The 26347-nt window shown below is 39.3% G+C and overlaps 3 protein-coding genes across 3 annotated transcripts; 2 read left to right on the top strand and 1 right to left on the bottom strand.

Moving 5' to 3' along the window:
• The first annotated feature begins 336 nt into the window (after positions 1–336).
• Positions 337–1703, top strand: LOC103701763 (tubulin-folding cofactor C). The gene has a single exon (XM_008783932.4). The coding sequence runs from the start codon at positions 471–473 to the stop codon at positions 1560–1562; it is 1092 nt and encodes a 363-aa protein (XP_008782154.2). The 5' UTR covers positions 337–470; the 3' UTR covers positions 1563–1703.
• A 12928-nt stretch (positions 1704–14631) lies between these two features.
• LOC103701886 (transcription factor MYB93-like) lies at positions 14632–16075 on the top strand. Its single transcript, XM_008784105.4, has 3 exons — positions 14632–14785; positions 14885–15014; positions 15135–16075. Exons 1-3 carry the CDS (start codon positions 14653–14655, stop codon positions 15829–15831), a joined length of 960 nt encoding a protein of 319 aa, XP_008782327.1. The 5' UTR covers positions 14632–14652; the 3' UTR covers positions 15832–16075.
• A 2947-nt stretch (positions 16076–19022) lies between these two features.
• LOC103701761 (ubiquitin carboxyl-terminal hydrolase 4-like) lies at positions 19023–25556 on the bottom strand. Its single transcript, XM_017841522.3, has 6 exons — positions 25171–25556; positions 22785–22901; positions 21580–21678; positions 20670–20858; positions 20372–20553; positions 19023–19895 (listed from the first exon to the last, which is right to left on the bottom strand). Exons 1-6 carry the CDS (start codon positions 25291–25293, stop codon positions 19496–19498), a joined length of 1110 nt encoding a protein of 369 aa, XP_017697011.1. The 5' UTR covers positions 25294–25556; the 3' UTR covers positions 19023–19495.
• Positions 25557–26347: the final 791 nt, after the last annotated feature.

Raw genomic sequence — 26347 nt, 5'->3', positions numbered from 1 at the left:
TATTGCATAGTTGAGAAGAGCCTGATAAGGGCTGATTTATGCAGTCACTATGTCTAGAGGGAACTCCAAAAAACCGTGGTCAGTTGGATATTGGAGGCTGCTACTATTTATTATGACTTATAGCCTGTTTTAGCAGATTTGAGAAAGATTGATTTCTATGTTACGAGTCTTTTAGGATAATTTGTGTATAGCAAAATTTACAGTGCGCTGCAGATTGGATTGCTCGGTACTCGGTAGCGAAAGACACAGGATCAGTAATTTGGGATTTTATCATGTCGGCTCTGGTACCGACACGGGACTTATTGCACTCAGCTTGTGTGTGTCCGCCCTTTCATAATTCATTAGCCCTCTCTCTCTCTCTCTCTCTCTCTCTCTCTCTCTCTGTGCACCGTCTCCGACTCTCCGCTCTCCTTCCACTCTGTTTTAGCGAGGATTCGCGGGCTTCCGCCTTCGAATTAACAAAGGCCGCAATGGATGAAGAAGACCGATCTCAGCCGAACCAGTTCTCCTCGGAAACCCTAGATCCGATCGCCCAGATGAAGCACGCCACCATGCTCGAGCGCCTCTCAAATCTCCAGCGCTCCCGCCTCCAGCAGTCTGCCGCCCGCCGCTCAGACTCCGCCGCCTCCTCCCCCGCTTTCGAGTCCGTCCGCTCCTTTCTTGACCGCTTCTCGGACTCCAAGCGCTCCATCGAGGCCGATCTCGCTTGCTGCCGCGCCCTCGCCTCCGATCCGGCCTCGGCCCCCAACCTGAAGCCCGAGCTCGAGAAGGTCTCCGCCTCCATCGCCGATCTGGACCGCCTCGTCGCTGAGAACTCCTACTTCTTGCCGTCCTACGAGGTCCGCTCCTCTCTCAAGGCCATCTCTGAGTTGAAAGAGGCGCTGGATAGCGCCAACTCGGAGCTGATGCCGAGGAAGAAGTTTTCTTTCAAAAACAAAGCACCGAAGAAAGATCCGTGCGTTTTGGTCAAACAAATAGAGCAGATCAAGGTCCTGGATGCGGAAAAATCGAGTCCTGTGTGCGTCCGGGACTCGCCAGGGTTTTGGAACAAGGAAGATGCGGTTTTGGTGAAGCGTTTTAGGGTTTCTGAAGAGGGCGAGGGGGATTTCTCTCTTTCGGACCTTAGTTCTTGTGAGGTCTACCTCAAAGGCCGGATTCGAGCACTCTTCGTACATCGGCTCAGGAATTGCCGCATCTTTGCTGGCCCTGTCCAGGGATCAGTCCTGATAGAAGATGTGAATGATTGTTTGTTCATGCTGGCCTCTCACCAGATCAGGATCCACCAGGCCAGGGCGACGGATTTCTATCTCCGGGTCAGGAGTAGGCCGATCATTGAGGACAGCAGCGGTGTGAGGTTTGCACCATACCGGCTGTTTTATGAAGGAATCGATGAGGAGCTGAAAGATTCTGGTCTAGGGGAGGAGACAGGGTATTGGGCCAATGTGGATGATTTTAAATGGTTACGAGCTGTGCAGTCTCCAAATTGGTGCTTAATACCTGAGGAAGAACGTGTGGGCACCATGAATGCTTCAGATAGGGAGGAGCAATGTGATGATAAATAGTTTATCTTCACCTTAATTTCTGCCCGCAAGCATGATTGTGGGCTCGGCAAATCATATATGGTTTATTTGGTTTTTTTTTTTTTTTTTGTCTCTGAGAAATTTCATCTGCTATACTTACATGAAAATTTTGGCTTATATTCATTTGTCGTGCTTATTACTCTGTTGATTGTGAATGAGTGAATCCACTTTTGATGTATGAAGTTGTAGCACAATATCCTTTATGCACACTGTCCAGTTATAAACTGCTGCAGCAATTAACTACTTTGTGGAAAAAATTGATAAGCATCAGGTGAACTGTTTTAGTGAAATATGCTTTAGATTATGCAAAGACATTGGATTTATTTCTCCTGTGAGCCTTTTATTATTTATTTTCCAAGCCGCTTCCATCAAGTGTTTTCTTCTTCAGCAATGCTACATAGGTCATGGTCCTAGTGCCTTTTTACTATGGATTTTCCTCTTTAATTTTTCTTTTTTATTTTTGTCTTGTATATCATTGCACATGCTGATATATATTTACGTAGTAGTTATGTGTATTGATTCCAATCTGGTTTAAGGTGGTTTTGGCTACCTGTACCTTTAACGCGATCATAATCAAAGTGGAAATTAGTTAGATTTTTTGTTTGCTACTCTAATCCAATCCAAACTCCAGAGAATGGTTCAGCTCAACCTGATTCAAGATCCAGGTTCAGTTTTGGACGATGTGGCCATACTTGAACCTTGCACAATGAGGGTTGTCATAGTGCTATGGAAGTTAAGCCTAGGAGGTGCATCTGCATTTACTTTTGCTTTTCATTAAATGGTCTGTCTGGATACTATGTTGGACAGTTTGCATTTGCTTTTCATAAAGGATGAATGAGCCGCAACAAATTACCGGTGTTGACACCAAGCAACAAATAATATAATTGTAGGTTTGTTGGACTAATTTATGTTTTAAACGGAGTCTTGTACTTATACTCTTCCACAAGCTGCAACGAAAGGGATCAATGATGTATACGGATATATGGGGAGATTATTGCTGAAGTTCTTCATCGGTGACTATATTCAAACAAAGATAAATGCCTTTCACTTCATGTCGACCAATGATCGATGTTACCTAGGATCTGGTCCTAGAAATTTAGCCCTCTAATCCACACTAGCAATAATATTGCTTTTTCGGATTAAGATTCAATAGGATCTAAACTTAGAGGTGCTTCATATTATAGTTTGATTGATGAACATGCATGACATGGACATCCATCATCATTTTCGTACCATATTTCCCTTTCGATCAGTGTTTAACTTCCTATTAGAGTCCTTCAATGTATCTGATGCTGTTTTACTTGAACACTCCATTTTAAATTGTCTTGAAGTGGCGACACTTTTGGAGACTTGGATATGGCATGACACAACATGGCTGGACACTCTACTTTGAAGTTTCCTGCTAATGCAAGCAAAGAGTCTGCAACTTGGCACTTTTCTTTGGAGTTTCATGCAAGGGATCTTAGGTTTAGGTGTTGGATATGTCAACTGAAGTCTCAAGGTTTTCACTTCAAGCAAAAGGTCCTTACATTTTTTAATATTAAGTGGATACTTTCAACAGAGTACCATTGTATCTGAAGTGATGACAATTATATGAACACTTTCAACAAAATGTCATTATTTTTAAATATAATGTATCATACTTATCAATTTAAGTATCTCAATGCATTTTAAGTAATTTTAAATAAACGTAGTGAATAAATTAAACAACTTACAAACTCCTGGATGTTCCATTGAATTTATTTCTTATATAACATCTATGATTCCAAGTCTCTCTTTTTTCAAATAAGCATAAAAAAGACACAAACACATTAGTGTGCATGCATGTATAAATGTAATATATGTGTTTTCGTGCACCGTGTCCTTGTACCTAGGTTTTTAGAGGCTGCCGTGTTCAACAATTGAGGACACTTAAACACTTAGAGCCATACCAAATGTCTAGGTAACACTAATTTAATGTTATATTATGGATTATCTGTATCACTTGATATAGATTATGTTGTTGAGTAGGTTGGCAAGTGAAGTTTTTCTTACTATCATGCCAATAGGATCTGTTACAAGGCAGTTTGTAAAAGATTGTCTGGAACCACAATCATTTGTTATGAGCGCCAAGTGTTGCAAGTTGCTGTAATCTCTTTAGGAATGATTTTTGCAATAAGAGGTCAATGATATCAGCATACATCATTCTCCCTCTCTTTCCCATCTATGTATTTATAAACTGGTGATAAATAATTGCGAGCTCCTACATCTAAACACTGCATATATTGCCCTGTCTCATCGCCTTTGAGAGCCTCTATAAGTTTAGTGATGACATTTCAAAAAGGTGAACTGAATTTTCGCAAGTTGATCAATAAAGACATACAAATTAGGAGAATAATAGCTGATAGGGTGTTCTGTGAACATTTCTGGTAGAAGTTCAAGTGTGTGCTTGCTCTGTTTGAACTTCTATCTATTACCATGGATTGAGACATTTATATATATATAAAGTGGGGAAATGCATTAGACAAGTGCTGGTTTACTGTTGCAACTAGTGAGGTCAGCAGCTCCATCCAAATATTTGTGCAACTGGTAGACACATAAAACAGGCTCATCTTGAAAGTTCAACAAGTTCTTCAAATAAGATGAAATAAGCCTAGCTGTTGTTTAAACCCAAGATTTTCCCCATTACATATGTTAAACTTTAGATAAAGCATCATGCATAGGTGCTGAAAATGTCATAGATTATTTGGAACCAGATTCTAATAGACAGTGTCATGACTAGTAAGGTAAGCATAAGTTAAAAACTGTATACATCATATATTGATGCAGTTTTTCTTGTTGACTGGCACCATCATATCAATGTAGCATTGCAGTTGCCGAGGGAAAAGCAATCTAGAATTTATAATTAGCATGTTCTAGCCATTTACATTTAACATATTTTCAGTCATGCACATTTGCCTGTTTAGTTTCATGATGGGTTGGCTAAGTAGTGGTTATAATACATGGAGTTATGTAATTGAAATCTTAATATTTCTCTTTGTGAGATTCTTGAAATCCAAAGGACATGAAAAGGTTGTCTTCTTTCAAAATGAGCTGCATGAGATAAAAGATAGCTTAGCTCGACTCTGAATACAGTGAGCTATGATGATAATGTGCCTCTTCATGAGAAGCTTGCTGACCTGCACCATTGTCTTTAAAAGGAGTATCGACTAGTCATTTAAATGATTAATATTGTTAGTATTTTATATATTTTTAAGAGCATAATGGATGAGCGTGTGGAAGGCTTGAGAAGTGTTTTGAGGAGAGAAAAACTGACAGTGTTAGGTTCAGACTAGCCAACCTCAGAGAAAAAGAAGTCAGGATGGTGCAAACAGGAGAGCATCTAGGCTATTTGATAATTGTGTTATAGGTGCCATTTATGATGACAGGCATGTTTGAAATCATCGCAGGCAGTCATAATTGGAATCATCATTGGCAGGTTATGGGGATGATGGTAATTACTCAAGTTTTTTTATTGATGATGGTGCAGATATTCATCAAAAAAAAGTCTCAGGATGGGAAATGCCTACACATGGTCACTGTTTACATTTTTCTTTGAGCAATTAATGTTAACCAATATTGTCATCATAGCGAAAACTGCAATGCCAGTGTATGTCAATCCAGTAGCTGCATTGTACGCTAGCTTGTTTGATAGTGGTAGGATCTTTAGCAGTATTAGCTGAGGCAACTCATCTGGATGCAGGAAGCATGTTTAGCTCTTTTATAGTTCAGGAGTTGATGGTTTGCAGTGGTTGGGATAGTTTCTTCTTATTTGTTGTATTTCAGTTTCTAATGGACTGCTGGCCTGTTTCCATCTCCCTAGGTCTAGGTTCTTTATTTTCCTTCATTTGGCAGTGTGATACTAAATTTATGCCTCTTTCTTTGACTGTATTATTATCTGTTTTATGACTAAAGCCTCTTGTTACATGTCCAATTTCAAAAAGTTTCTGGTCCTTGTTTTCAAAGATCATCTCCTATCTAATAATTGCAACCCATTTTTTCTCTGTTCCACTTGCATAAAGCAGTTACAGGACCTGCTTAGTTCATTGGATGAAGTTTTTACATCAAATAATGGTGGCAGTCCTTTTCGACGCATGGTCTTCCTGTGGATATGGTTGCATAAAGAAAGAGTGGGAATGAGGATGGACTCTGGTAATCAGGCAGGGATATTATGATCCCAATTATTTGTAAGAAGCAGGACCTCCTAATAAAATATCTACATCATATACTACACCTAATATGTAATATAAATTTCCTATAGGTAGTTTTTTTTTTTTTTGAAAATGAAAATGATCTATATCAGGCAAAATAGCCAAAATTGAAAAGGAGCATGGGTTTAATTTTCTAAAAGCGCTAAAATGTGTTCATATTAGCATTTGATAGTGGCATGAGCAGTAGAAAGCTGAAGAATGCCTTGGAGTGAAAAATGAAATGGGTTCCAAACATCAATTGTAAAAGGTCTTTGCAACTTATTTATGGAGAACCCAATGGTGATGAACAATGTAGTAGAATTCATGTCATCTCTTTCAGAGGGGTAACAGAAAGAAAAAAAAGTCCTGTTTCACCTGTTTCAATTATTGTATGTTGGTTTGTGTTTAAATTTTTGCTTTAGGCCCTTTTATGCTCAGAGAAGGAAACAAAAGCAGCTGAACATTTGTAAGTGATATGGTTTATAATCTTAACTGATGGTTTGGTATATAATGTCACCCAAAATTCTCGTCAGCTTATCTAGGGCATTTGTATTGTGATCCTGTGGTTTGAAATGTCTATCTATTTACAATATATGTAAATCATTATATTCTTTCTTGGTTAGGATGGAGTGGTTGAGACTGCAAAACACCTCTATTACATTAACCTTTAACAGCATTACAGCAAGGTGAAACAGTTTCATAGCTTTGCAGGAGTTGAACTCTACATCATCAATGTGGTTGCAATTGTAGGTTTTGTACAAACCCACCAGTTTGCGAGAGCATTCACATTCTTGAATTGATTAGGGAGTCAGTTCAGCATTTAGGAACTCTTCAAAGTTTCTTGTCACCTGCCAATATTGATCAACATTTTGTCATTTTTTCACAAGTCCACCACTGTCCTTTTAAGAATATCACTAAATTCAGATAATAGGAATTGATTATGGACTAATCGATTTTCTTATAGAGCAAGCCACATAGCTTCAGCTTCTACTTTAAAAGGAGTGGTTGGAAGAGCTAAAATTATCTCTTCAATGCCTACTTGAGGTTAGACCGCATATCAACAGATACTGGACATCATCTTTCTGTAAAATACGCTAAAAACCCAACCTTCTTTTTTCATGAGTAATCAACTTGATGAAAATTGCTTTGTAAACCATTATGCTTGGGCAAATTCTCTTCGAGCAAGGCAGGGTCTTGCCTCAACTACTGTCTGCTGAAAAACCAACATATCTAATTTTTTTAAGAATTTGTTCAGGCTTCTTGCATTATCACTAAGATATTGCATCTTCTTTTGTAACATAAGACAGAATACTACATAACCACTCTGCTCCTGAAAGTGACATACCTTGTCTATATTCTGAAGCCAATTGACCTTTTGCTAACACAGGCTGCCGTCGCTGGTTTCTCCACTGGTTGAAAGAGTAGGTTCCTGGAGTTATCATGTCCAGGTTTGCCATTCCATATCTGTGAATTTCCACAGACATTGGCGATACGACTTTCCTTCTAGGACCCATTTCACAGTGAAATCTTTGAAAGATTACAAATTGTCTCAGGATGGTAGTCCATTTCTCATCTTTCATCTTCTAGGTCAATAACGTGAAAAGATTTTAAATATCTTGCTTAACATCTTAGTTGAAAATTCTAGCAGCATCTTTAGGATATTTATCTATCTCTCATCCATCATCATCTAATCCATTTCATTAGAGCTCTAATCATGTATGCTGAATTGCAAAATAATAAAAATTCAGCTGCCATATCTTTTATGCTTGCCTGCCTCATTTTGACATTTCGGTGTAAGTAGAGGAATATAATAGGATCTCAAAATACACCTTGGTTTCTTTACTTTTTTTTATTTTCTTGGTACAACGGTGGCTCACACACGACGGGTGTGAATAAGGTCAACAAAATCAGAAAACAAAATACAATGTAAAGGCAGTGGCACAACCACGCACGTGGTTTGTCCAGGTGAAGCCTCCGGAGTGATGAGCCGCGTAGAACGCAACCCAATATGTAGCGTCGTTCGCCTTCCGATAAGCATGCGTGACCTGGTACGAGTCACACTCTCTCAGTACTCCATGAATGTCATGGAGTAGTGACCGATCCTCGACTGAGCACCTTCGGCCCCGTATCCACTCAATCACTGTGGTCGAGTTCCCCTCGAGAAGAAGGTAGTCCGCGCCTAGTATCCGCCTCGCGTAGGAGACACCCTCTCAGGCGGCTCGAAGCTCAGCGCATACTACTGATGAGTCGAAAATCCGCCGCCCTCCAGCCGCCACTAGTCTGGCATCATAGTCACTAATAACAAATTACGTGCCTCCACGGCTTCCGTCCTTAGCTATACTGTCGTTGAAGTTTATCTTTAGGAAACCAGAGGGCGGGGGCATCTAGGAGGCCCTTGGCTTCTTTACTCGTTGTCTGTCTTCTTCCTTTTATGAGCATATGATTTCCTATCTACACTTATTCTTTCTTTAAGTTGTACCCTGCAACCATAATGCGCCACAAAAATTTTTCTCCATGTCGTCACTTACTGAATGTTTGGAATGGATGACTATGAAGATAAGAACCTTCCTTGCTAGGCTTGCAAGTTGGTCATCTTCTTATCTTGTAATGGATTTAAAGTCTTATATTCCTTTTAAACTATCAAGACATTTTGATATCTCAATAGCTCATGTCTTGACTTTGTTCCGAACCCAAATTTGTCTAGGGCAAACTAGCAAAGTTGCTGTACTCAGATGCCGACTTCATAATGATGCTAGAGATGGAAGAATAAGATGCTTCGTTCAGTAGAACTTTTGAAGGAAAAATTTTCAGGGGACTAATGTTCGCAAACTAAAGATACACATATGTATACCAAGATCAATAGTAGATAAATCATTCTGCATGCCTTTTCTACATAAATATTACCATCATCTTAAGTTAAATGGAATAAAACCTTAAAGGAGCATAATTTAGATAGAGTCATGGTAGCCATAAGTAGCAGTACAACTGTTAGAAAACTCGAAAGGTTAGGGAATGGTAGCCAGTATGATTTTTGGAGCAAATTGATACTTGTTCTGACATGTTACCACTAAGCTTTGGCATTCTTTAGCTTGTGTTCACATGTGGGGTTTTCCTTGAAAGAGCAGCTCCTTGATCACTGAAAAAATTGGCTAAATGAGTGTTACGTGAGTCAACGACATTAAGGAATTAAAAGAGGGAATCTGGTATTTCTGTAAACTGAGGCTATTTGGCTCCCATCTCTACTATTAGTTTGCTTGCTGCATACGTCGGATTCTTTAATCAATAGTGTTGTGCATGAATAAGTTGCACCAAAAAATTGATCATCCAACGAGTTTTTTATAATGAAAAATAAAAAATTAAACAAGCCCGGGAAAGACCACAACCATGATCAAAATCCATTAATCAAATAATTAGATTCGTCTAATTGGCTAAAGTAGATCAATCAAGGACCAGAAGATTGTCTACTTTCTTGTTTCGGAGAATATCTTTACAGCGAGCTAACACTGTACCCTAGTCCAGCATGGTGTATATATATATATGGTCACAAAAATGTATTATGATCTAGTGGATAAAGAACCCTGCAAGTTGTGTGTTAATTAAATCATTAGGAGATCACTAGAAGTGGAAAATATATGAAGTCATTAACATAATGGTATTGTGCAACTCACTAGTCTTATGCAAAGTTAAGATGGTACTTATATGATTCATGATTCTTTATCATCAGAGTATCTTAACCTTGTTACAGGATATTGCAGTTTTGGGTGTTGACAAGTTTGAGAACCTTGCTATAAAATGTCTACGAATCAGTTGGCTGCAAAACCACTGCACCCAAACCAAGTACTTGGTTTCTTCTACATGGAATCAGACATGGCGGCTGTTCTAACTGATTTATTGCCAAAGATAGATAGCTTGTTCACAAATATTTTCATAGCATGTACTGCATTTACCAATCTGCATGATGACTGCTTCATGCAAAAAAATCTATGATTTGGTAAGACACGTCCCTTGATATGATAATGTAATATTGACCGAGGCGGGGAAGGTGGTCTAAGGTTGTTACTGATTGTAGCTCATATCCATGTTCAGATCATCAAGTTGATGAATGCTATATAATAAGTTCATTCTTATACTTTGATAGGTCTCAACTAGGGGTCTAAGGTCATAATTACTATTGTAGTTGAGCAACCGTAGTAGTTGCTGACTGACACACAATTAAGAGGGAAAAAGAGCAGGGAGGAGAAAAAAAAAAGATTAGGTGGCTCGAAATACATAATCTTCCATGGGTGTAATGAACTAAATTATCAATCACAGAAGCAAAAGATTCCCATGATGTTGGGCGGAGTTGCTGAGAAAATCCAACATCTGGGGGAAGTTCTTTGCTCACAAACCTAAACTGTACTCTGTTGCGGAACTGCCCTTCTTTAGTCTCAGCTGTTTGTCTTTTGTAATGGCAACACGATGACTCCTGGTGGAGAATATGACTGCAGCTATGCTTCTCTCATACGCTTACAGAAAACGGGAGCTTTTTAGCAAGAGTTAATTTGTACCATAGTCTATCAAATTCAAATAATGAGCAGTATCAAGTATGCTTGCCAATTCTTTAAATGTTTTCAAGTGTTTTGTAGATTACAATATATATAGTCCAGATGAAATGTGTACAACTTTCATGGCAGCTATTATAGAGGTTGCACCTATTGTTGGCATGGAAAATTCACATTCCATTTTTTTAGTATAAAATTCTGGTTTTCTTCTTGCTAAATAATTGTGTGATACCATTTGAATTTTAGGAACATGTCAAAGATTAGATGAGAATTTTGACACTCTGTGCTTTCAGTTTTGCACTACAAGATACTTGGATCTTTCACTCTTGTTAATTAGGCTGTTATTCATGTTGCTGAACATCTACTTGTTCTCTTTTTGAAACTTACTGTTACCTTAATTATCAAAATAAGAATAGCTTTTGTTATTATCCATTTTTTTTTTCTTCTCATTGCAACTATGTAACAATACCATGTCCATTTTTCAACATTATGATGGATGGACTAATTTGGATCCGGCCTATGATGTAAGAGAGTTCCAGACTGAAGTCATAACCACCAAGCTACTACAATGGTCCACCCTCTCCGAGAGAGACACAGAGAGGAGCTAGCATCCTATGGTAGAGATCTGACGAGTTTAGCATTAAATTTATTTGACCCTGCAGCAAATAAACCTATATACAGTTGTCTGTCATTATTTTAGGAGGGGTTTGTTGGTTTTAACTTTTAATATTATGACTTGAATACGACTCACGTGCATATATAGGATGTTCTACACTCATGCCGATATCATTTCTTTTCTTCTTTTGATAATGATGTGGTGCTTATAATTCCCATCCTGCTGCATTAGTTTTAACTGTCAGATTCCTTCAGTATGTTATTCAACGAGACCTACAGCAAATAATTAAATTTTTCCTAAGGTGTATCTAGCCAGAATCTCTTCATTTTTTCGGTTGTTTTGTTGTGAGGACCTGTGCCGGGATTTGTTTAGTCCACATCAGTTATTTATCGAGGAGATCTTGGATACTTAAAAAGGACTAAGAAGCCTAAAAAATATCTTTCGGCTAGCCTTTTTTGTGAGATCCTCAGTTGCGACAGTTGTGGCACCAAAAAAAGGGGGAGAGAGGGAGGGAGGCATCCGTGAATCCAACCCCAGGTAATAGTTGGATAACTAGTAATCTTTGTAAGATCGATTGATCATTATGCCATCCAGTCTTGTATCGATTTTTTCGTTGGTACATACTAAATCAAAATTCTATATGCTTAAAATAATCTTTGTGCAGTCCAAACTAGATGTGTATATATATTAGACAGGAGGGAAGCAGCAAATTATAGCAGAAGCATCTGAATGAGCTTTTGTCTATGCATTCCTTTTTTCTTTCCACCCTATCTTGCCTCTTATGAAATTACTTTATGAGAAAATCAGTTTGTTAGCTGGGGTCTGTTTATCTGCTATTAGAAGGGTGACATAAGAGATATCATGTTTACATACCATAGATCGAGGATGGTCCACCAGATAAGCACCCTACAAAAATGTCAAACTTTCTAGCCTGGTTGAAGTGGTTGCTGGCCAGGTTTCCTCTAACCCTGGGTTATCTTATTGCAAAGCTTGTGGCCTTCACCAAATGATGCAAGCAAGGAAGAAAAATAAGGCATGCGAAAAAAAGAAAAGAAAAGAAAGAAAATTGACAAAGAAGACGAAGGGAATAAAACCCACCTTCCAGTTCTTTTCTCTTTCTCTCAAACTATTTATTATAATAGTCTTCTCTTACAATATGATGTTTTCTGTGAGTAAATTCAGGAATATACCACTTCTGATCTCCCAGTTATATATATAGTGGTGATCCTTAAGGGTGATACCTAATTTTCCAGCTCATAGAGGGAGGGTATTACGTCGTCCATGGAGAATGTCTTTGCGAAGGCACTGTAGGAAGGTGATGGATATTTTGGTTGCTAGCTGCACCAACTCCTTCCCTGACTCTGCTGCATCATCAAAATAATAAACGTCGCGTCCGCTAGTCTCCATGACATTGAAATATTCTACTGATTAGAAACTGTGAAATGCTAACTTTTATGGAGATGACAATAACGATTTTGTTAATAAGCTTCATGCTGATCATACATAACAACAATGTGCTAACCTTAGATTTCACTTCATGGTAGACTACAGTCGGAAGTAAAAAAAAAAAACACTTGGGCCAATGTAAAGCTGGAGAATCTGTTTTCCATTGTAGTTTTAATTTGCTATGGAGTTTTTAGTTTCATTCATTTGGTGATTGTTTTGTATGTACTTGTCGTTCAAATAATTTAAGAGGAAATTCTATCATGTCTTCATGTCTTCGTTTTCTCCTCTACCAATGTGAGACACGCCGTACCTTCGGCCCAACTGCTCTGTTCTAGTGATGCCATCGAGCCCTTATTTCCCTCAAGCCTGCCCCACCTTTACTGCGCTTTGTCGTTGTGCACTCTCAGACACACCCTTCCCATCTCTTTGAAGAAGGGTTATTTATTCACCAGATGTTTGCTCCATAACAATAATGTTTGACCAACTCAAAGTCTTCAAGGTCTTTTTCTTTCTTTTCTTTTCTTTTATTTTTGAGGAGATGTTATGAAGAAAGAAGGTAAAGGGACCAGAATTAAGTAGACTAAAGTGAGAATGCAGGTTCTAATTCTTTAATTGCTCGATTCTTTAATTTCCTAACCAAAACAAGGTGTTCTTAGATATCAGACCATTGATAGATTCGATGTGATCAGATTCATTGTATCTAACTCATGACTATGTTATGTTAATGACATGCTAATTAATTACAGCGTGATAAACTCTTAGGCTGTCAGCATTATATATATATATATATAAACAACCCAAATCTAACTATAGAATGAGAGCCAATGGGAAAAGAGGTTGGTCAGAGTGGGAAAACTGTCACTTCCTAGGCCACAGGTCCCCTCTTCTGCATCATTTGATCTGCTATTACCTGTAAAATAGCAAAAAATTAGACTGTGCCACATAGAAATTGAAAATTTCCATCCTTAATCATGAATATGCTAATAATTTATGAATGGCTTCAAAGGTCATAATCAATTCAAGAGTTTTTCAATAATCTGGATGGCATTGTCAATATAGTCCCCCACTGCCACCTTCTAGCTAGTTGATTAACCTCATAAAGAATAGGTTTTTATCGTCAGCTTCTCCTAGCCTTCGGCCATAATCCCACGACCCTCCATGGTGTCATGCAATAGTTTCTTGGGTTCCAGTTCAATTACATTGTCCAATGAAGTAGCTTCATAAACGATGGCAGCAACTAGACCTTCAGTGGTCGCTCTCGTGCCTTGACATGGCCTCCGTTGGAGAATCAAGAATCCAAATGGCAGGAGTCGCTGGATTCTATTGTCATGCCCTATAAAAATACCTACCACTTTGGTTGAAGGTGCCTTTGCTTTTCCCTCACAAGGAGATTAGTGTTATCAATTTATGTGCATATATATTACTTTTGGAGACGAGACCCGTAGGCAAGTTTGGGGTACAAAATTAGGGTGGCACCTAAAGCTAGCTGGCACAATCTAATGCCAACTAGTGTTGGATACGAGCATCAAAAAAAAAAAAAAAGAAAGAAATTAGTTGTATGAAATTTAAGGAAGAAAATTGATACACTGATGCTTTTCACTGATTATTAAACTATTCATTTACACTAGCTGCATAAGTGGATCCTATTGGCAAGTAAGGATTGCAAAAGAAATAATTAAAAAAAAACAGTAGACAGAGTGAAGAAACATGGGAATCTTTGACATTCACTCCAAACACAAGCCATGCCAAGTGAGTTAATTAGTTTATAATGTTTAGATTCTAAATCCCTTGGATTATCTTTATCCCTCTCTCTCTCTCTCTCTCTCTGTGCTTGCATGATATGCGTATTCTCAAAAACGTTGATATAATCTGGATATTGAGATCAAATTTTAAAACAATTATGTGTTCTATCAACGTAAGAACAGTGTAAAGCATTCACAATTCCTCCCATACGCCTGATCTAATTTGATCACAAGGTTTCGAGCTGACTGTTGCAAGTCAGCGTTGCTGCAAGTCCCCAAATGTTATTATCTAGTGCGACCAACAAATCTGGAAAAGAAAAGGAAAGGAAAATCTTTCTCGCTACGTCAAGCAATCTTGTTATATATTCGTACGAAGGAAGGGCTCAATAGTCATTTTCCCAAAGAAGCTAAAAATTTAGTCAGATACACAAGCTAAGCAGGTGTATAAATGGCCATGGACTGAAGACAAGCGAGGGAGGAAATTAACTTGGGCCACCACTCCCCCAGAACCAGGAAACAATGGGAAGATCCCCCTGTTGTGATGAGATCGGCCTCAAGAAGGGCCCCTGGACTCCTGAAGAAGACCAGAAGCTCATCCAATACATCCAAAAGCATGGCCACGGCAGCTGGAGGGCCCTGCCGAAACTTGCTGGTACTCTCTCTCCCTCTCATCATCATATCTCTGATATTTCCAAATTTCTCTCATATATACCTATGTAAAGGGCGGCTTAATTACTTTATTCTATTATAGGACTCCAGAGATGTGGCAAGAGCTGCAGACTTCGATGGACAAACTACTTGAGGCCAGACATCAAGAGAGGGAAGTTCTCCTCTGAGGAAGAGCAGACCATTCTCCATCTCCACTCCATCCTTGGCAACAAGTAATATTTCTCACTTTCTGACCATGCATCCTCTATAACATAACCCTTGCCTGCATTCCAGAGAGAGAGAGAGAGAGAGAGAGAGAGAGAGAGACCTATCTCACTGCTTTGTTTACTTAGGTGGTCAGCAATCGCAACGCACCTCCCAGGCCGAACGGACAACGAGATTAAGAACTTCTGGAACACCCATCTAAAGAAGAAGTTGATCCGTGTGGGCATCGACCCAATGACACACCGGCCAAGGACCGACCTTTTCGCCACCCTGCCCCAACTCATGGCCCTTGCAAGCCTTGGAGGTCTCATGGACTGCCGCTCGTTGGATGACCAGTTACGTGCGGAAGCTGCTAGGTTGGCCAACCTCCAGTGCCTTCAGTACTTTCTCCAGTCTTCAGCTGCGATCAGTAATAGTTCCAATGGCAACACTCTTACTGGGGAAATGGATGCTATGAACTTATCGAACCAGCTGCCTCTTAATGCCGTCGTTTCAAATCCTTCCCATAACCCCTTCACAGTAGTTAATGCTCAAACTCGACTTCACCACTTGTCAGAGTTTTCATGCAGTTTGGAGCAGCCTTTGGGCAGTGATGCCAGAGAGGGTTCCACATTTATGGACTTTAGCCAGGGAGAGAGCAAAGGCCTTGCAACCCCAGTGGTATCTCCTCCTCCTCCTCCTCCTCCTTCGACTCTTCCTCCTCTAGCTGTTGCCTCGATGGGCAGCGGAGATGCCTGTAGCTCTTCTAGCCATGGCGGGAGCGTCACTACTACATTCTGGCCCGATCTCTTATTTGATGAGCCCCTGATGTCCGAGTTTGCTTGAAACTTAATTTCTCTGTTATTTTGGGCAGTTTAAGAGGAGGTGCACCACCCCGTCTCTTGTACAGTGTTATTGGCTCTCACCATGCATTGGTGGCTAGCAGTAACTCGATGCATCTCCCAGTCAATTACTTGTACACATCTATGTACACACAGATGCCACTTTATTTTTTTTTTGATGTACACACAGAAGCCACTTTATGAACACTTGTTTGGTAATCTTATGGCTCACTAGTTATTGGTTGGTATTTTTTGAGGCCGCCTAATCGATTTGCAATCCTTATAATTTATGCTGTCTTGCACTGACAACTATAGTAATCTAACTGCATTAAAACAATTTACTAAAAGCAATAGTAAATTAGGCGTAGAAACAGAAGTAATGCCAAGAAATAATAACAATATTGGTCTAGTAACATGAGTTAAGGACATGCTTATTTTAGTTTAATATATACAACTGTAGCAACTAACTATTATGCATCTATAGTGCTGCATGCGACTAAAAATTGATAAAGCGTGAAATTTTTGTTTTCTTTTGTGATCCCTAGTGCTGGTGCCAACCGGTTAAGTTGGTGAAGTCCCTTGTACATGATTTTCAAGTAGTTTTCCACAAATTCTATGATTAAAAAAATGAAAATATTATTGGTTTATGAGTCTCGATCGATCCTGAAATATTCAAGAAAATTAGGACTTTTTTTTGGCTCAATTATCTTTCAAGGTTAAAACATTGCAAGACTAATTGGAGGCCTATGATTAAGGTATTTCTTCTAGAAGGAGATGACAGTATTAAATAAAAAGGAGCGAAGAAACACGCGATCGCAAGGTAGCTAGAGACTTGTACTAGGCTGTCGTTTCAAGAGAGTGATGGGAGAACAAATAATAATAATAACACGAAGTGCTCGGCAGATTCGATGCGTATAACTCCTCATTAATTTCCACCTTCTTATCAACACCATCGATCACAATGTCAATAACTATCATGGGGCCGTCCGCCTAGAAGAAATGTCACTCTACTCTTCATGAAGAGCAGCACCTGCACCTTCTATGCCCTCAATTCAAAAGAAAATAAGTCACATTTTTCCTAGCGAGTAGGTGGAAATGATTGCTTCTCCTTCGAGAGGCTGACTCCTGCTGCCCACACTAACTGAGCCTTATATCCCAATTGATGGTATGTTTACATTGCATAAAGCCTTCCGTAGATTTCTTGTTGGTGGAAGTCTAACTAGAACTGAGCCTGGTCTTTGCTGTCGGAGGCATGGTAAGCATAGCAAGCGAATATATATAGCTGTCAAATGAGAGAGCCATTCGAGGGCAATCCCTTCTTTGGATAGAATTTGGCTTGCTAGTTTGGTAAAAAAACACTGAGCTAGAACCAAACCCAATATATGAAAAAAAAAATAGTAAATTACATATATTATTTAGTTACCATTTATATACAAAAAAAGTTTTGTTATCATCTATGAAGACCATCATAGATTTATAAATAGAATGTGTTTCGATTGTAAAGGCTGATGTATAACCATGGAAATTAGGTGGGAGGACAAGCATGAATGCCACAAGGGACCTCAGGAGCAACTTTCTGAAATGAACTGTGAACAACTAGGCTTTAGCTCAAATATTAAATCAGCTGTCTCAAGCTCAACATCACTAAAAGATGAGCCCAGGCTTACCATGCTCCAGTTCAGGTCATTTACCCTTCAACGAGTGTTTGCCCCTCATGTTAATAAGACACCAAATTAAATTTCACGTCATTTCTGGCAAAATATCTTTTATTTCCTTTCTTTTTGTAGCACAGAAATTTCACACGCACTTGGATACCAACCTATTAATGTATCGACAGAAACACGGTTCATTGCTCGAAATTAGCAGCTCTTTATTTCGGCAAAGATAGCTTCGACACATTCATTTTAGAAGAGCTGTGCGAATTATGGGCTTTGGCTCGTGCGTGTTCGAGCAGAAGGTAGTGGGCCATGATGCCCACGCCGACCATTAAATCATTGCGCTGGGTGCCGGCCCGCTTAGGTTCCCCCTGCGTCTTCGATTTGGACACCACCAAAGTTGATCCTCCGGAGGCGCTGGGGTATCCTTCCCGCTGCTACAGCGCCCAGGTTCGCTCTTGTTTCTTGGGTACCCCCACCCCTTGGTCATTTCAAGGTGAATTTTGATGGTAGTTGCTCGGTGGATGGTGTCTCTGGAGGTGTGGGTTTTGTGATCAGAGACGAGAGGGGCAGACTGATAGCCGCCGGTGGTCGTCGCATCCCAGGGCTTACTATTGTTGGAGCAGAGCTGAGAGCTGCTTGGGAGGGCTTATCTTATGCGAGGAGGATCCTCGGCGCCGCCCGGGTGCATCTAGAGGGTGATTCTTCGGTGGTGATCGATTGGATCCAGGGTGTGGATAGGTTCGGTGATGGTCATCCACTCATTCGTGAGACTAGGAGGTTGGCTCAGGAGATGAGTGATTTTCATGTTACACATGTGTATCGGGAGGCGAACAGAGCTGCTGACTGGGTCGCCTCTTACGTAGCTAGGCATTCCGGAGAGTTTCTTTGGACTTCAGCAGCTGATAGTCCCACTCCGTTGTTATCTTTACTTTCTTTTGATATGGCTGGATGTACTCAAGTTAGAGTAATATGAATTGCCGTTTTCACCAAAAAAAAAAGTTGATCCTCCGGCACTTCCAGGGGCAGGTGCGGGATTCATTGTTAGGGACCACCAGGGCCAGGTACTGGCAGCCAAAGCTGCCACTTTTGCTCATTCCACCTTTGCTTGATGAGTCACGGATTCCTCCATTGGCTCTGCAAATAAGGTCATGGACTCATGCCCTCCCCAATTCCCTTTTGATATAGACGAATTGGGATGGATGCATTTTTTTGAAAGAGTTACTCCTCTCTTGCCGAAAGAAACGTCATCTTATGTTTTACTCGAAAGCAAAACCAAGAAAAAATAGATGCCTGCATTGTTCCAGAAGTGGATGAACTTGAAGAAGTTGTAATGGCCATGACGGTGCTCCCTTCCGTGGAAGAAACGCAACAATGGTTCAATCTCCATGCCAAAAAATCAAGTAGATTGCCTAGCAAACATCATTGCAAGAGGATGCAAATTTAGCATCATTAATAGCAGTTGAAACTATGCTTCGCAGCTGCAAAGACTGAAGAATTACAATTTTATCACCTGCGAGTGCTTAGAAAATGGATATCATTCACTGACAACTTGAAATGCATGTTTGAAGTTGAGATTAGAGAAGTACAGCGAAGGTCATCCTCGGTTTGAAAGACGGCCATTATTACATCTTAGTACCTCAAATTAATTGAAGGATCAAAAGAATGAGCAGTGCTAGAATCCTGCTTTCAGAAGAAAAACTTCCAAGCAAACCTCCCAGAAAGCTTGTTTGAGGAAATAGCATTTTGCTATATTATATATCCAGCAGTGAAGGATACAAAGAAATCTCTCTTCCCCTCGCCGAAACCCTCGAAACTGATTTACACTCTTTATTATGAAACGAACATGATGATGCGTCACCATCCACTATACATAACCACCTCTGATGTTGCATCCTCACTCCACCATGAAGATTTCTGTGAGCTCTTCCGAATGGAGGGAGGAAAAATATTTGATACAGCGAGAATAAATGATCGGTATAATTACCCACGAGTGTAAAATTTGTAAAGCTTTCAACTCCTTCCGCCGAGCCTCTCGTAGAACAAGATGTATCCATGGTCAGTGTTGCTCGAGTACTCCTGTGTGGACCCAAAGAAAGTCTGTATAGTGGACTCATCAATCATCTCCACGTTTTCATCATCAAAGAACAACCAATGGTCATGACTTTTCACGAGACTAACATAGTGGCCATGGTTAGGCCCACTTCCAACATGCACCACAACTGCAAAGAGAGAGTACTCGCAGTCTGCATTGTCAATAGTGTTGCTAAGCTTCAGCTCCAGAGGAAACACAACACGATATGATAGCTTCTTGTACCGGCTAAGCTGCTCAATGTACTTGAAGCGCTTGAGATGGATCACTAAGATGTTTGGTGGCTTCTTTATCTTCATCCTCTTCTGGGCTTCTTGCAAGCTGCATTGAAGAATAAACAGTGTTCCAAGTTTGATAGGTCCAACTAGTTATAATTGAGAAAAGTAGTTCACAAGACATTTACATGAAAAAAGGAATAGTACTGAAATTGGAAGTTGTATCCAATGCAATGAACAATCATTCGTATCTAATATAATGTTATTTGTCTTTTCGAAAAATCCACAAATGATGGCCTATAGGATTAAGATAGTTGCAACTGAACAATTTGGCTGATCCACAAATAATGTAGGAACTATTGTTTCAGCATCACGCATGACTAACATAAACTTTAGGCAAATGCAGCATCTATTCAGCAGAAAGTAATTCCTCTCTCTCTCTCTCTCTCTCTCTCTCTCTCTCTTGTATACATGTATCCACGTATGCCCTCACTATATGCACAGGCCTTTTCCATTCTTATATAAAATTCAAGCCAAGGTTACTGTGTAGATGATAAGTCAACAATAAAAGCATCAGGGTACCTGCAACATTTGTCACAGAAGAACTTATCCTCAGCATTTAAAGTCTCTGTTGAGCTGAAATTTTTGAGGCAGCTCGTGATTGAACTATTTTGCTCAATGTCAAGACTGAGGTCAAAAAAAGTTTCATCCCTTGCGGTGACAGTTTCGCACCGTAAGCATCTCGTTTCATTGGTCAGAATGCCCTATGTATTAAAAGAAAATAGTCATAAAAAAATGGTTACAGGAAATAAATCAAAGAAAACATAATGGAACATCAAATCAGCAACACTTAGGAACTACACTGAGTTGCTTCATTCACCTGAAAACATTTGTGCACCCATGTGGAAACTGGCTCTTTTCGAACACCATTGGCTTGAGGATGGCTAGGCCCATTTGCAATCTTTTCTGATGATGATGAGGTTTCAGGGGAAGTTTTTGCAGCATTAGACTCTTTCTCCAGAATGTCAACAAGCTCATTCAACAAGAAATTTAAAAATTCATGAGCATCCTACGAAAAGAGGAGACAGTTCTGAGATTAGCTAAGCAACTCTTAAGATATAACACAGCAAGCAATAGGAGGCACTGTAGTAAGCCATGATATTCTAGCATTAAACTCAGAATGAACAAACGCTGAAGGTATGTCATTCCATGAGGAAGGGACGTTTAGAAGGCCTCAAAAAATTGCATCTTTCTTTATACTTTGAAAAGAAACAGAAAAGGATGAATTATTGAAAGAAACAAAGACTACACCTATGACTGCTAAACAATCACAAGGGTTGTTTCTTGGGCTGGCTAAAATAAATCACAGGGATCACTCTCCCCATGCCACTTTAGACCAGTGATAGATGAGTTATCTAGGGAAACAAACATATTGATGCTACATCGAGACAATTATGACAATTTACTAATTCCAGGCATTTACGATGCTATATTAAGGCAGTTATGAACTTTGTGACAGTACCAAGGAATCAGAAGCAGTTATGAACTTTATGACTAAGCATTTGTGAGAGCATTAGCTCTGAATCAGGAGCAATCATTTTCATTCTTAGAAATTCAGCTGACATCACTACAATCCATTTAAAACAGAGGTAGGGGAACTATTATTTTTCATATAAACAGACAAATTTTGATAACCATGGGACATCCTGCTTTGTCAGAATTTTCCAAAGCCTGCTAAGATGTCCATGTCCGTTTGTTTTCAATACATAACCACCTCCAAAATGGATTACCTGGTGCATGTAGCTGCGAAAAATCTCATTTTGTTTCTTCACTCTTTGCACAAAACGCTTTGGAGCAATAACACCAGTTTTCTTCTTCTGGGAGCTAATCTGCATAGAGTAGCAGATATGTGTTAACCGCAGCAAAACATTTTAACAGGCTACATATGTTATAATATTATTTTGTTAACACTTGAAAACATCGTGAGAATAGAGATATCAAAATTGAACTTTTTACGAAGATCTAAATGGCAAGTCCAATTGATTGGGCCACCACTTTAACATGATATCAAACCATTCAAAAGTTTAACAGTGCCACTTATATAACCTATTCAAATGCGGCAGCATAAAAGGTGGTAACCTCAAAACTGATTGCTATAAGATTTTTTTCTCCCATCCATAACCCACAAAAGCAGATTAGTTACAAGAGTCAATATGAAAATAATGAAATACGTTAGAGCATAATGCAACTTAAGACATGATTCATCTATTAACTAGCAGGACGCAACATCTATAATGCACTTCTCCTCATTGAAGTCTCATAATCTACAAAAAAATATTTGCACCAGCAACATCACTGTTATTCAGCTATTCTTTGAACATCTTTGACAACAGACTTCCTGAGTAGAATCATTTTTGTAGAATTGAAATTTCATATTAGCAAGAATGCCACCAAAAAATAATATGCAGGCCATAATATGAATGCTATTTGTGAAAAACCTGATGTCAGAATTTTATACTGTAGATATTTACAAAGCAGACTTACTTTTATTTAAACAAAAAGAAAGTTATTTTCCAATTGTTAAAGTATCTTTACAAATAAAATAAATAAATTGCAAGCATGTTTAAAAAGGCCCCTCCAAACAAAATCTGATGTGGCCATGCAGTTAATATAAAGACAAATGTTCCAAGCAAATAATAATAATTTAACTGTCTTTTATCTGATTGTACAAAATGTTGATCTTCGAGACCCACAAAAAAGGACTGCAGAGGTACTATTCAAACAAAGGCCCGAAATTTTCTGCATTAGATTTTAAAATGACAGAGTAAAACAGTCAAGAAACCATTAGTATAACTCAAAGATCCTAAGTGAAGTGTACGATCATTTCTGGTAGCAAAGCAGTGGAGTTAAAATTCCTTGACACAAAGCAAAAAAAAAAAAAAATCCTGGATGAAGGAGATACAAAGGAAACACAGAATAAACCTCTAGGGCACACCTGAGTGAATAGATCAGCCAGACATGTCAAAATATTATCTTCTGTTTCACCCCCATTTTTGTTATTTGCATAATACTCCAGCAGTTGCTCTCGGAAAGGGAGACAGAAATAAAGTGCCTGCATGAAAAAACATATACTTTGTAGTATATTAGCCAATTGATCATTGGATTAGAAAAAGGATAAAGTTATACCACAAAAATATCAACATAAAAGATTTGCTGAACAGGTGTTATTTCAATTTCAAACTTCAAGCATTTCAGTTACACCAATGAAGACCTCAAGAACTTCCTTGAACTAATGGATATGAGAGGTGCTGGCGACAAGGAAGGATAATGTAAAATTTAGATGGGATGTGGTGTGCTGATAGCTATATAATGATGTTATGATTTCCTATGTTGCTTCAGGAACTGCAGAAAACATCTAAAATAAATTTATCAAATAATGCTTCAAAAGAGGATTTGTAATAAATTTGTCACTAATGATCAAGCTTTATCATGCCAATCTAAACAGCTACCTCGACTTTTTCCTTTAACCATGCCATGACTCAAGTTTTTCCTAAAATCTTCTCGGGAATGGAAATCATTCCCATACATTTAGACACACATCTATGCTGAGAAAAGCTAGCAATGATATGAGATGACATACATGTTATGTGAATGACAAAATCTATACTTTGACACGAGGGTACCTCAATTCAGGACTCAATGCACATATAGGCACACCAGTGGAAAAATCACAGAGATTACTGCGCTTTGAGAATTTTAGATAAAACAAATTCTTAATAACTAGAGCTATGTGAGAAAGATGGAGAGGACCATCTGGACTATTCTGTGACTGCAGCATACCTCTGAGATGGAAGAAAATTTTATCAGACAGCAACAATACCTACAAAGTTGTAGTGATCAGTGTTAAGCATGTAAAGAGGGCCCATGCTCCTAAGTTGAGTCACAGAGATGAGTAGCTTAATGGTAAAGCAAGGAACATTAAGATCCGAAAAAAGTACATCTAAGAAAACATAACAATTGTATAGGTTGAGCATAAACATGTTGACAAATCAATTAGGATGGTAGCCATATATGCCATGAAAAGTTGAAGAGGACCTGACGCCAAGCAGGACACTTATGTGTTAGAGGATCAGAAAAAAATTATGAGAAAGGACTTGGAAAAGCTTGAAGTGACAGTGTCATAGCCCTAAAAAGAAATGTGGCAACAAAGATTCATGGAATTGAATAGAAATAGTCAGCATAAGGCTTACAACTATATCATATGATACAATCACTTATCCAGACTTCCTACACATTACTCAATTATGAGATATTCATACATTCAGAATCCACATAAGAATCCTTAGCAAAAATTTACCAATGATACACTCACTTATCCAGACTTTCTATGCACTACTCAATTATGAGATATTCATACATTCGGAATCCAAATAAGAATCCTTAGCAAAAATTTACCAATGCTACAATCACTTATCCAGACTTTCTACGCACTACTCAATTATGAGATATTCATACATTCAGAATCCAAATAAGAATCATTAGCAAAAATTTACCAAGGAGTTATTCACCAGCTACTCTATCATATCAACTTCGATTGTTTTGTGGTTATAAAATTGCTATCGCATCTACATAAAATTTGACAATCTATGTCCCGTATGGATATCAGGGAGAAGCCTTACTGCTGCAATTGATGAAGGCACTAAATATGGGCGCTACTACCCAGGAATTCCGTTTCCAACTTCACTTTGGGCGAGATTGAACATCTGTGCTGCGAATAGGAGACATATGCAGCAGGCAAACGAATTGGAGGTGCCGTTGGTGGGATCGAGATGCTTGGAAATAATGCATGCCAAGGTGCAATACTTATTTCACATTAATGTAAAGCTACGTACCCACAGGCATGGCTATAATGTGTCTTAGAGGCCATTAAGCCGAGCCAAAAACATAAAGACCGGACGTATTACATGCCGCTCTAAGAAGCATGGGAACATACTTTTGATGTTGGATGCATCAACCAACAAATTTCAAAAAATAAAAAATAAAAAATGAAGGCGATGTTTGTCAATATAACGAAAAAGGCTACACTCATAACATCAACCCCTTGCACGCAATAGCGAAGAAAACCCTACCATCCATAACCAAACTTAAGCGACTGAAATCAAATCTACAACCGTCAAAGAACCCTAGAGAGAATATACCAAATCTCGAAATTTATAATCCCCCTAAAAAACATTTTGACTCCAAATTCAGCACCTTCTAAAACAATTCCATCGAATTTATCCACGCGTAACTAATCCAAAAGGCAGTTAAATCGGAAGAAAAAAAAGGGGAACTTGATCAGCGTTTGGATGATCGGATGCCGAGGAGAGAGCGAGACCGACCTGCAGGACGCTGTTGCAATAGCAGGTGTTGCCGAAGTTCTCGAGGCCGAAGTAGCGCTCGCCTTCAGGGAACTGGTCCCCCAGAGCCTTCTCGAGTTTGGAGCCCGCGGCTCCCATCACCATCCAACTCCTCCTCAACGCCGCCAAAATTTCCACCACCGTTCCCCGATCTCGATAAAAACCCTAAAACTAGTCGGCCTTCTCTCTCTCTCTCTCTCTCTCTCTCTCTCTCAGCGGCTGTCTCTTCGTCGACGAGGAGAAATGGAGATGGATTGTTCGGTCATTCCTAGGGTTTCGCGGTATCTTCTCAATATCTGTTGACTGCTGTTAATGGCGATCGGCGAACATCGAGATCAAATATTGTACCCAAAAAACAAAAAAACCAATAGCGAGAGCAAATGGTATATATAGAAAATAATGACGAAAGGAGAGAGAGACGGGAGAATCCACTCAAAATCCAGGTGGCAGTGAGTGAGAGGCGGTTTGCGCTGCTGACGCGGTATCGCAAATCCTAGGCTCACCGAAGGTATGCCGATCGGATCTTTTGGTTCCAGATTGCAAGAGAAAGCGATAGTCCCGTTCACGGGCTGGGCTGGAGCTCGGGCCGGGTCCAGGATCTTTAGGCCCTATCATCTAAGCCCGAGCCCGTCTCTCACTCGAGCTTCAGATATACTAATTTTAATTTTTTAAGATATTAAAAATAAGCAAAAATAAATAAAAAATACTGAATATTAATAATTAAATGCTGCTAACAATAATTGTCAATTAAATGTGCAATCACATGAAGCATAAACAAATATATAAGAAAATAAAAAAAAAATCAGGTTGGGCTCTAATCTCTAGGCCCGAGTCTGGCCCACCGGTAGGCCTGAGCCATCTGGCCCATGAACAGATCTACAAGTGAAATACAAGTAGTTGTTCTAACAAAAATAATAGTTTTGCTGCAGAGCTGCCCAAATTATATATATATATATATATATTCTTTACAATGGATGGCCATGATTTTTTTCTACAGTTACCGGTTAGAGCCGGTGAGAATCTGATGTCCACATGGCAAATACCATAATTTAAACGAAATCGGAGGCGGGCCGTAATTGATGCACTTTCGTTAGGATTCTATGGGGCGGATGGAGTGATTCGAAAATCACGTTGGAGTCGTCCGCACCACATAAGATGA

Source organism: Phoenix dactylifera, chromosome 9, assembly GCF_009389715.1.
Source record: "Phoenix dactylifera cultivar Barhee BC4 chromosome 9, palm_55x_up_171113_PBpolish2nd_filt_p, whole genome shotgun sequence".
NCBI lineage: Eukaryota > Viridiplantae > Streptophyta > Magnoliopsida > Arecales > Arecaceae > Phoenix > Phoenix dactylifera.
Note: the sequence above shows the minus strand (reverse complement) of the source record. Positions and strands in the feature narration are given on the sequence as shown.

Coding starts and splice junctions, on each gene's coding strand:
- LOC103701763 (XM_008783932.4), top strand. CDS start 471: ATGGATGAAGAAGACCGATCTCAGCCGAACCAGTTCTCCTCGGAAACC.
- LOC103701886 (XM_008784105.4), top strand. CDS start 14,653: ATGGGAAGATCCCCCTGTTGTGATGAGATCGGCCTCAAGAAGGGCCCC. Junction 14,786..14,884: donor GGCCCTGCCGAAACTTGCTG/GTACTCTCTCTC, acceptor ATTCTATTATAG/GACTCCAGAGATGTGGCAAG. Junction 15,015..15,134: donor CACTCCATCCTTGGCAACAA/GTAATATTTCTC, acceptor TTGTTTACTTAG/GTGGTCAGCAATCGCAACGC.
- LOC103701761 (XM_017841522.3), bottom strand. CDS start 25,293: ATGGTGATGGGAGCCGCGGGCTCCAAACTCGAGAAGGCTCTGGGGGAC. Junction 22,902..25,170: donor ATTGCAACAGCGTCCTGCAG/GTCGGTCTCGCT, acceptor TTTTTCATGCAG/GCACTTTATTTCTGTCTCCC. Junction 21,679..22,784: donor TGGCTGATCTATTCACTCAG/GTGTGCCCTAGA, acceptor TACTCTATGCAG/ATTAGCTCCCAGAAGAAGAA.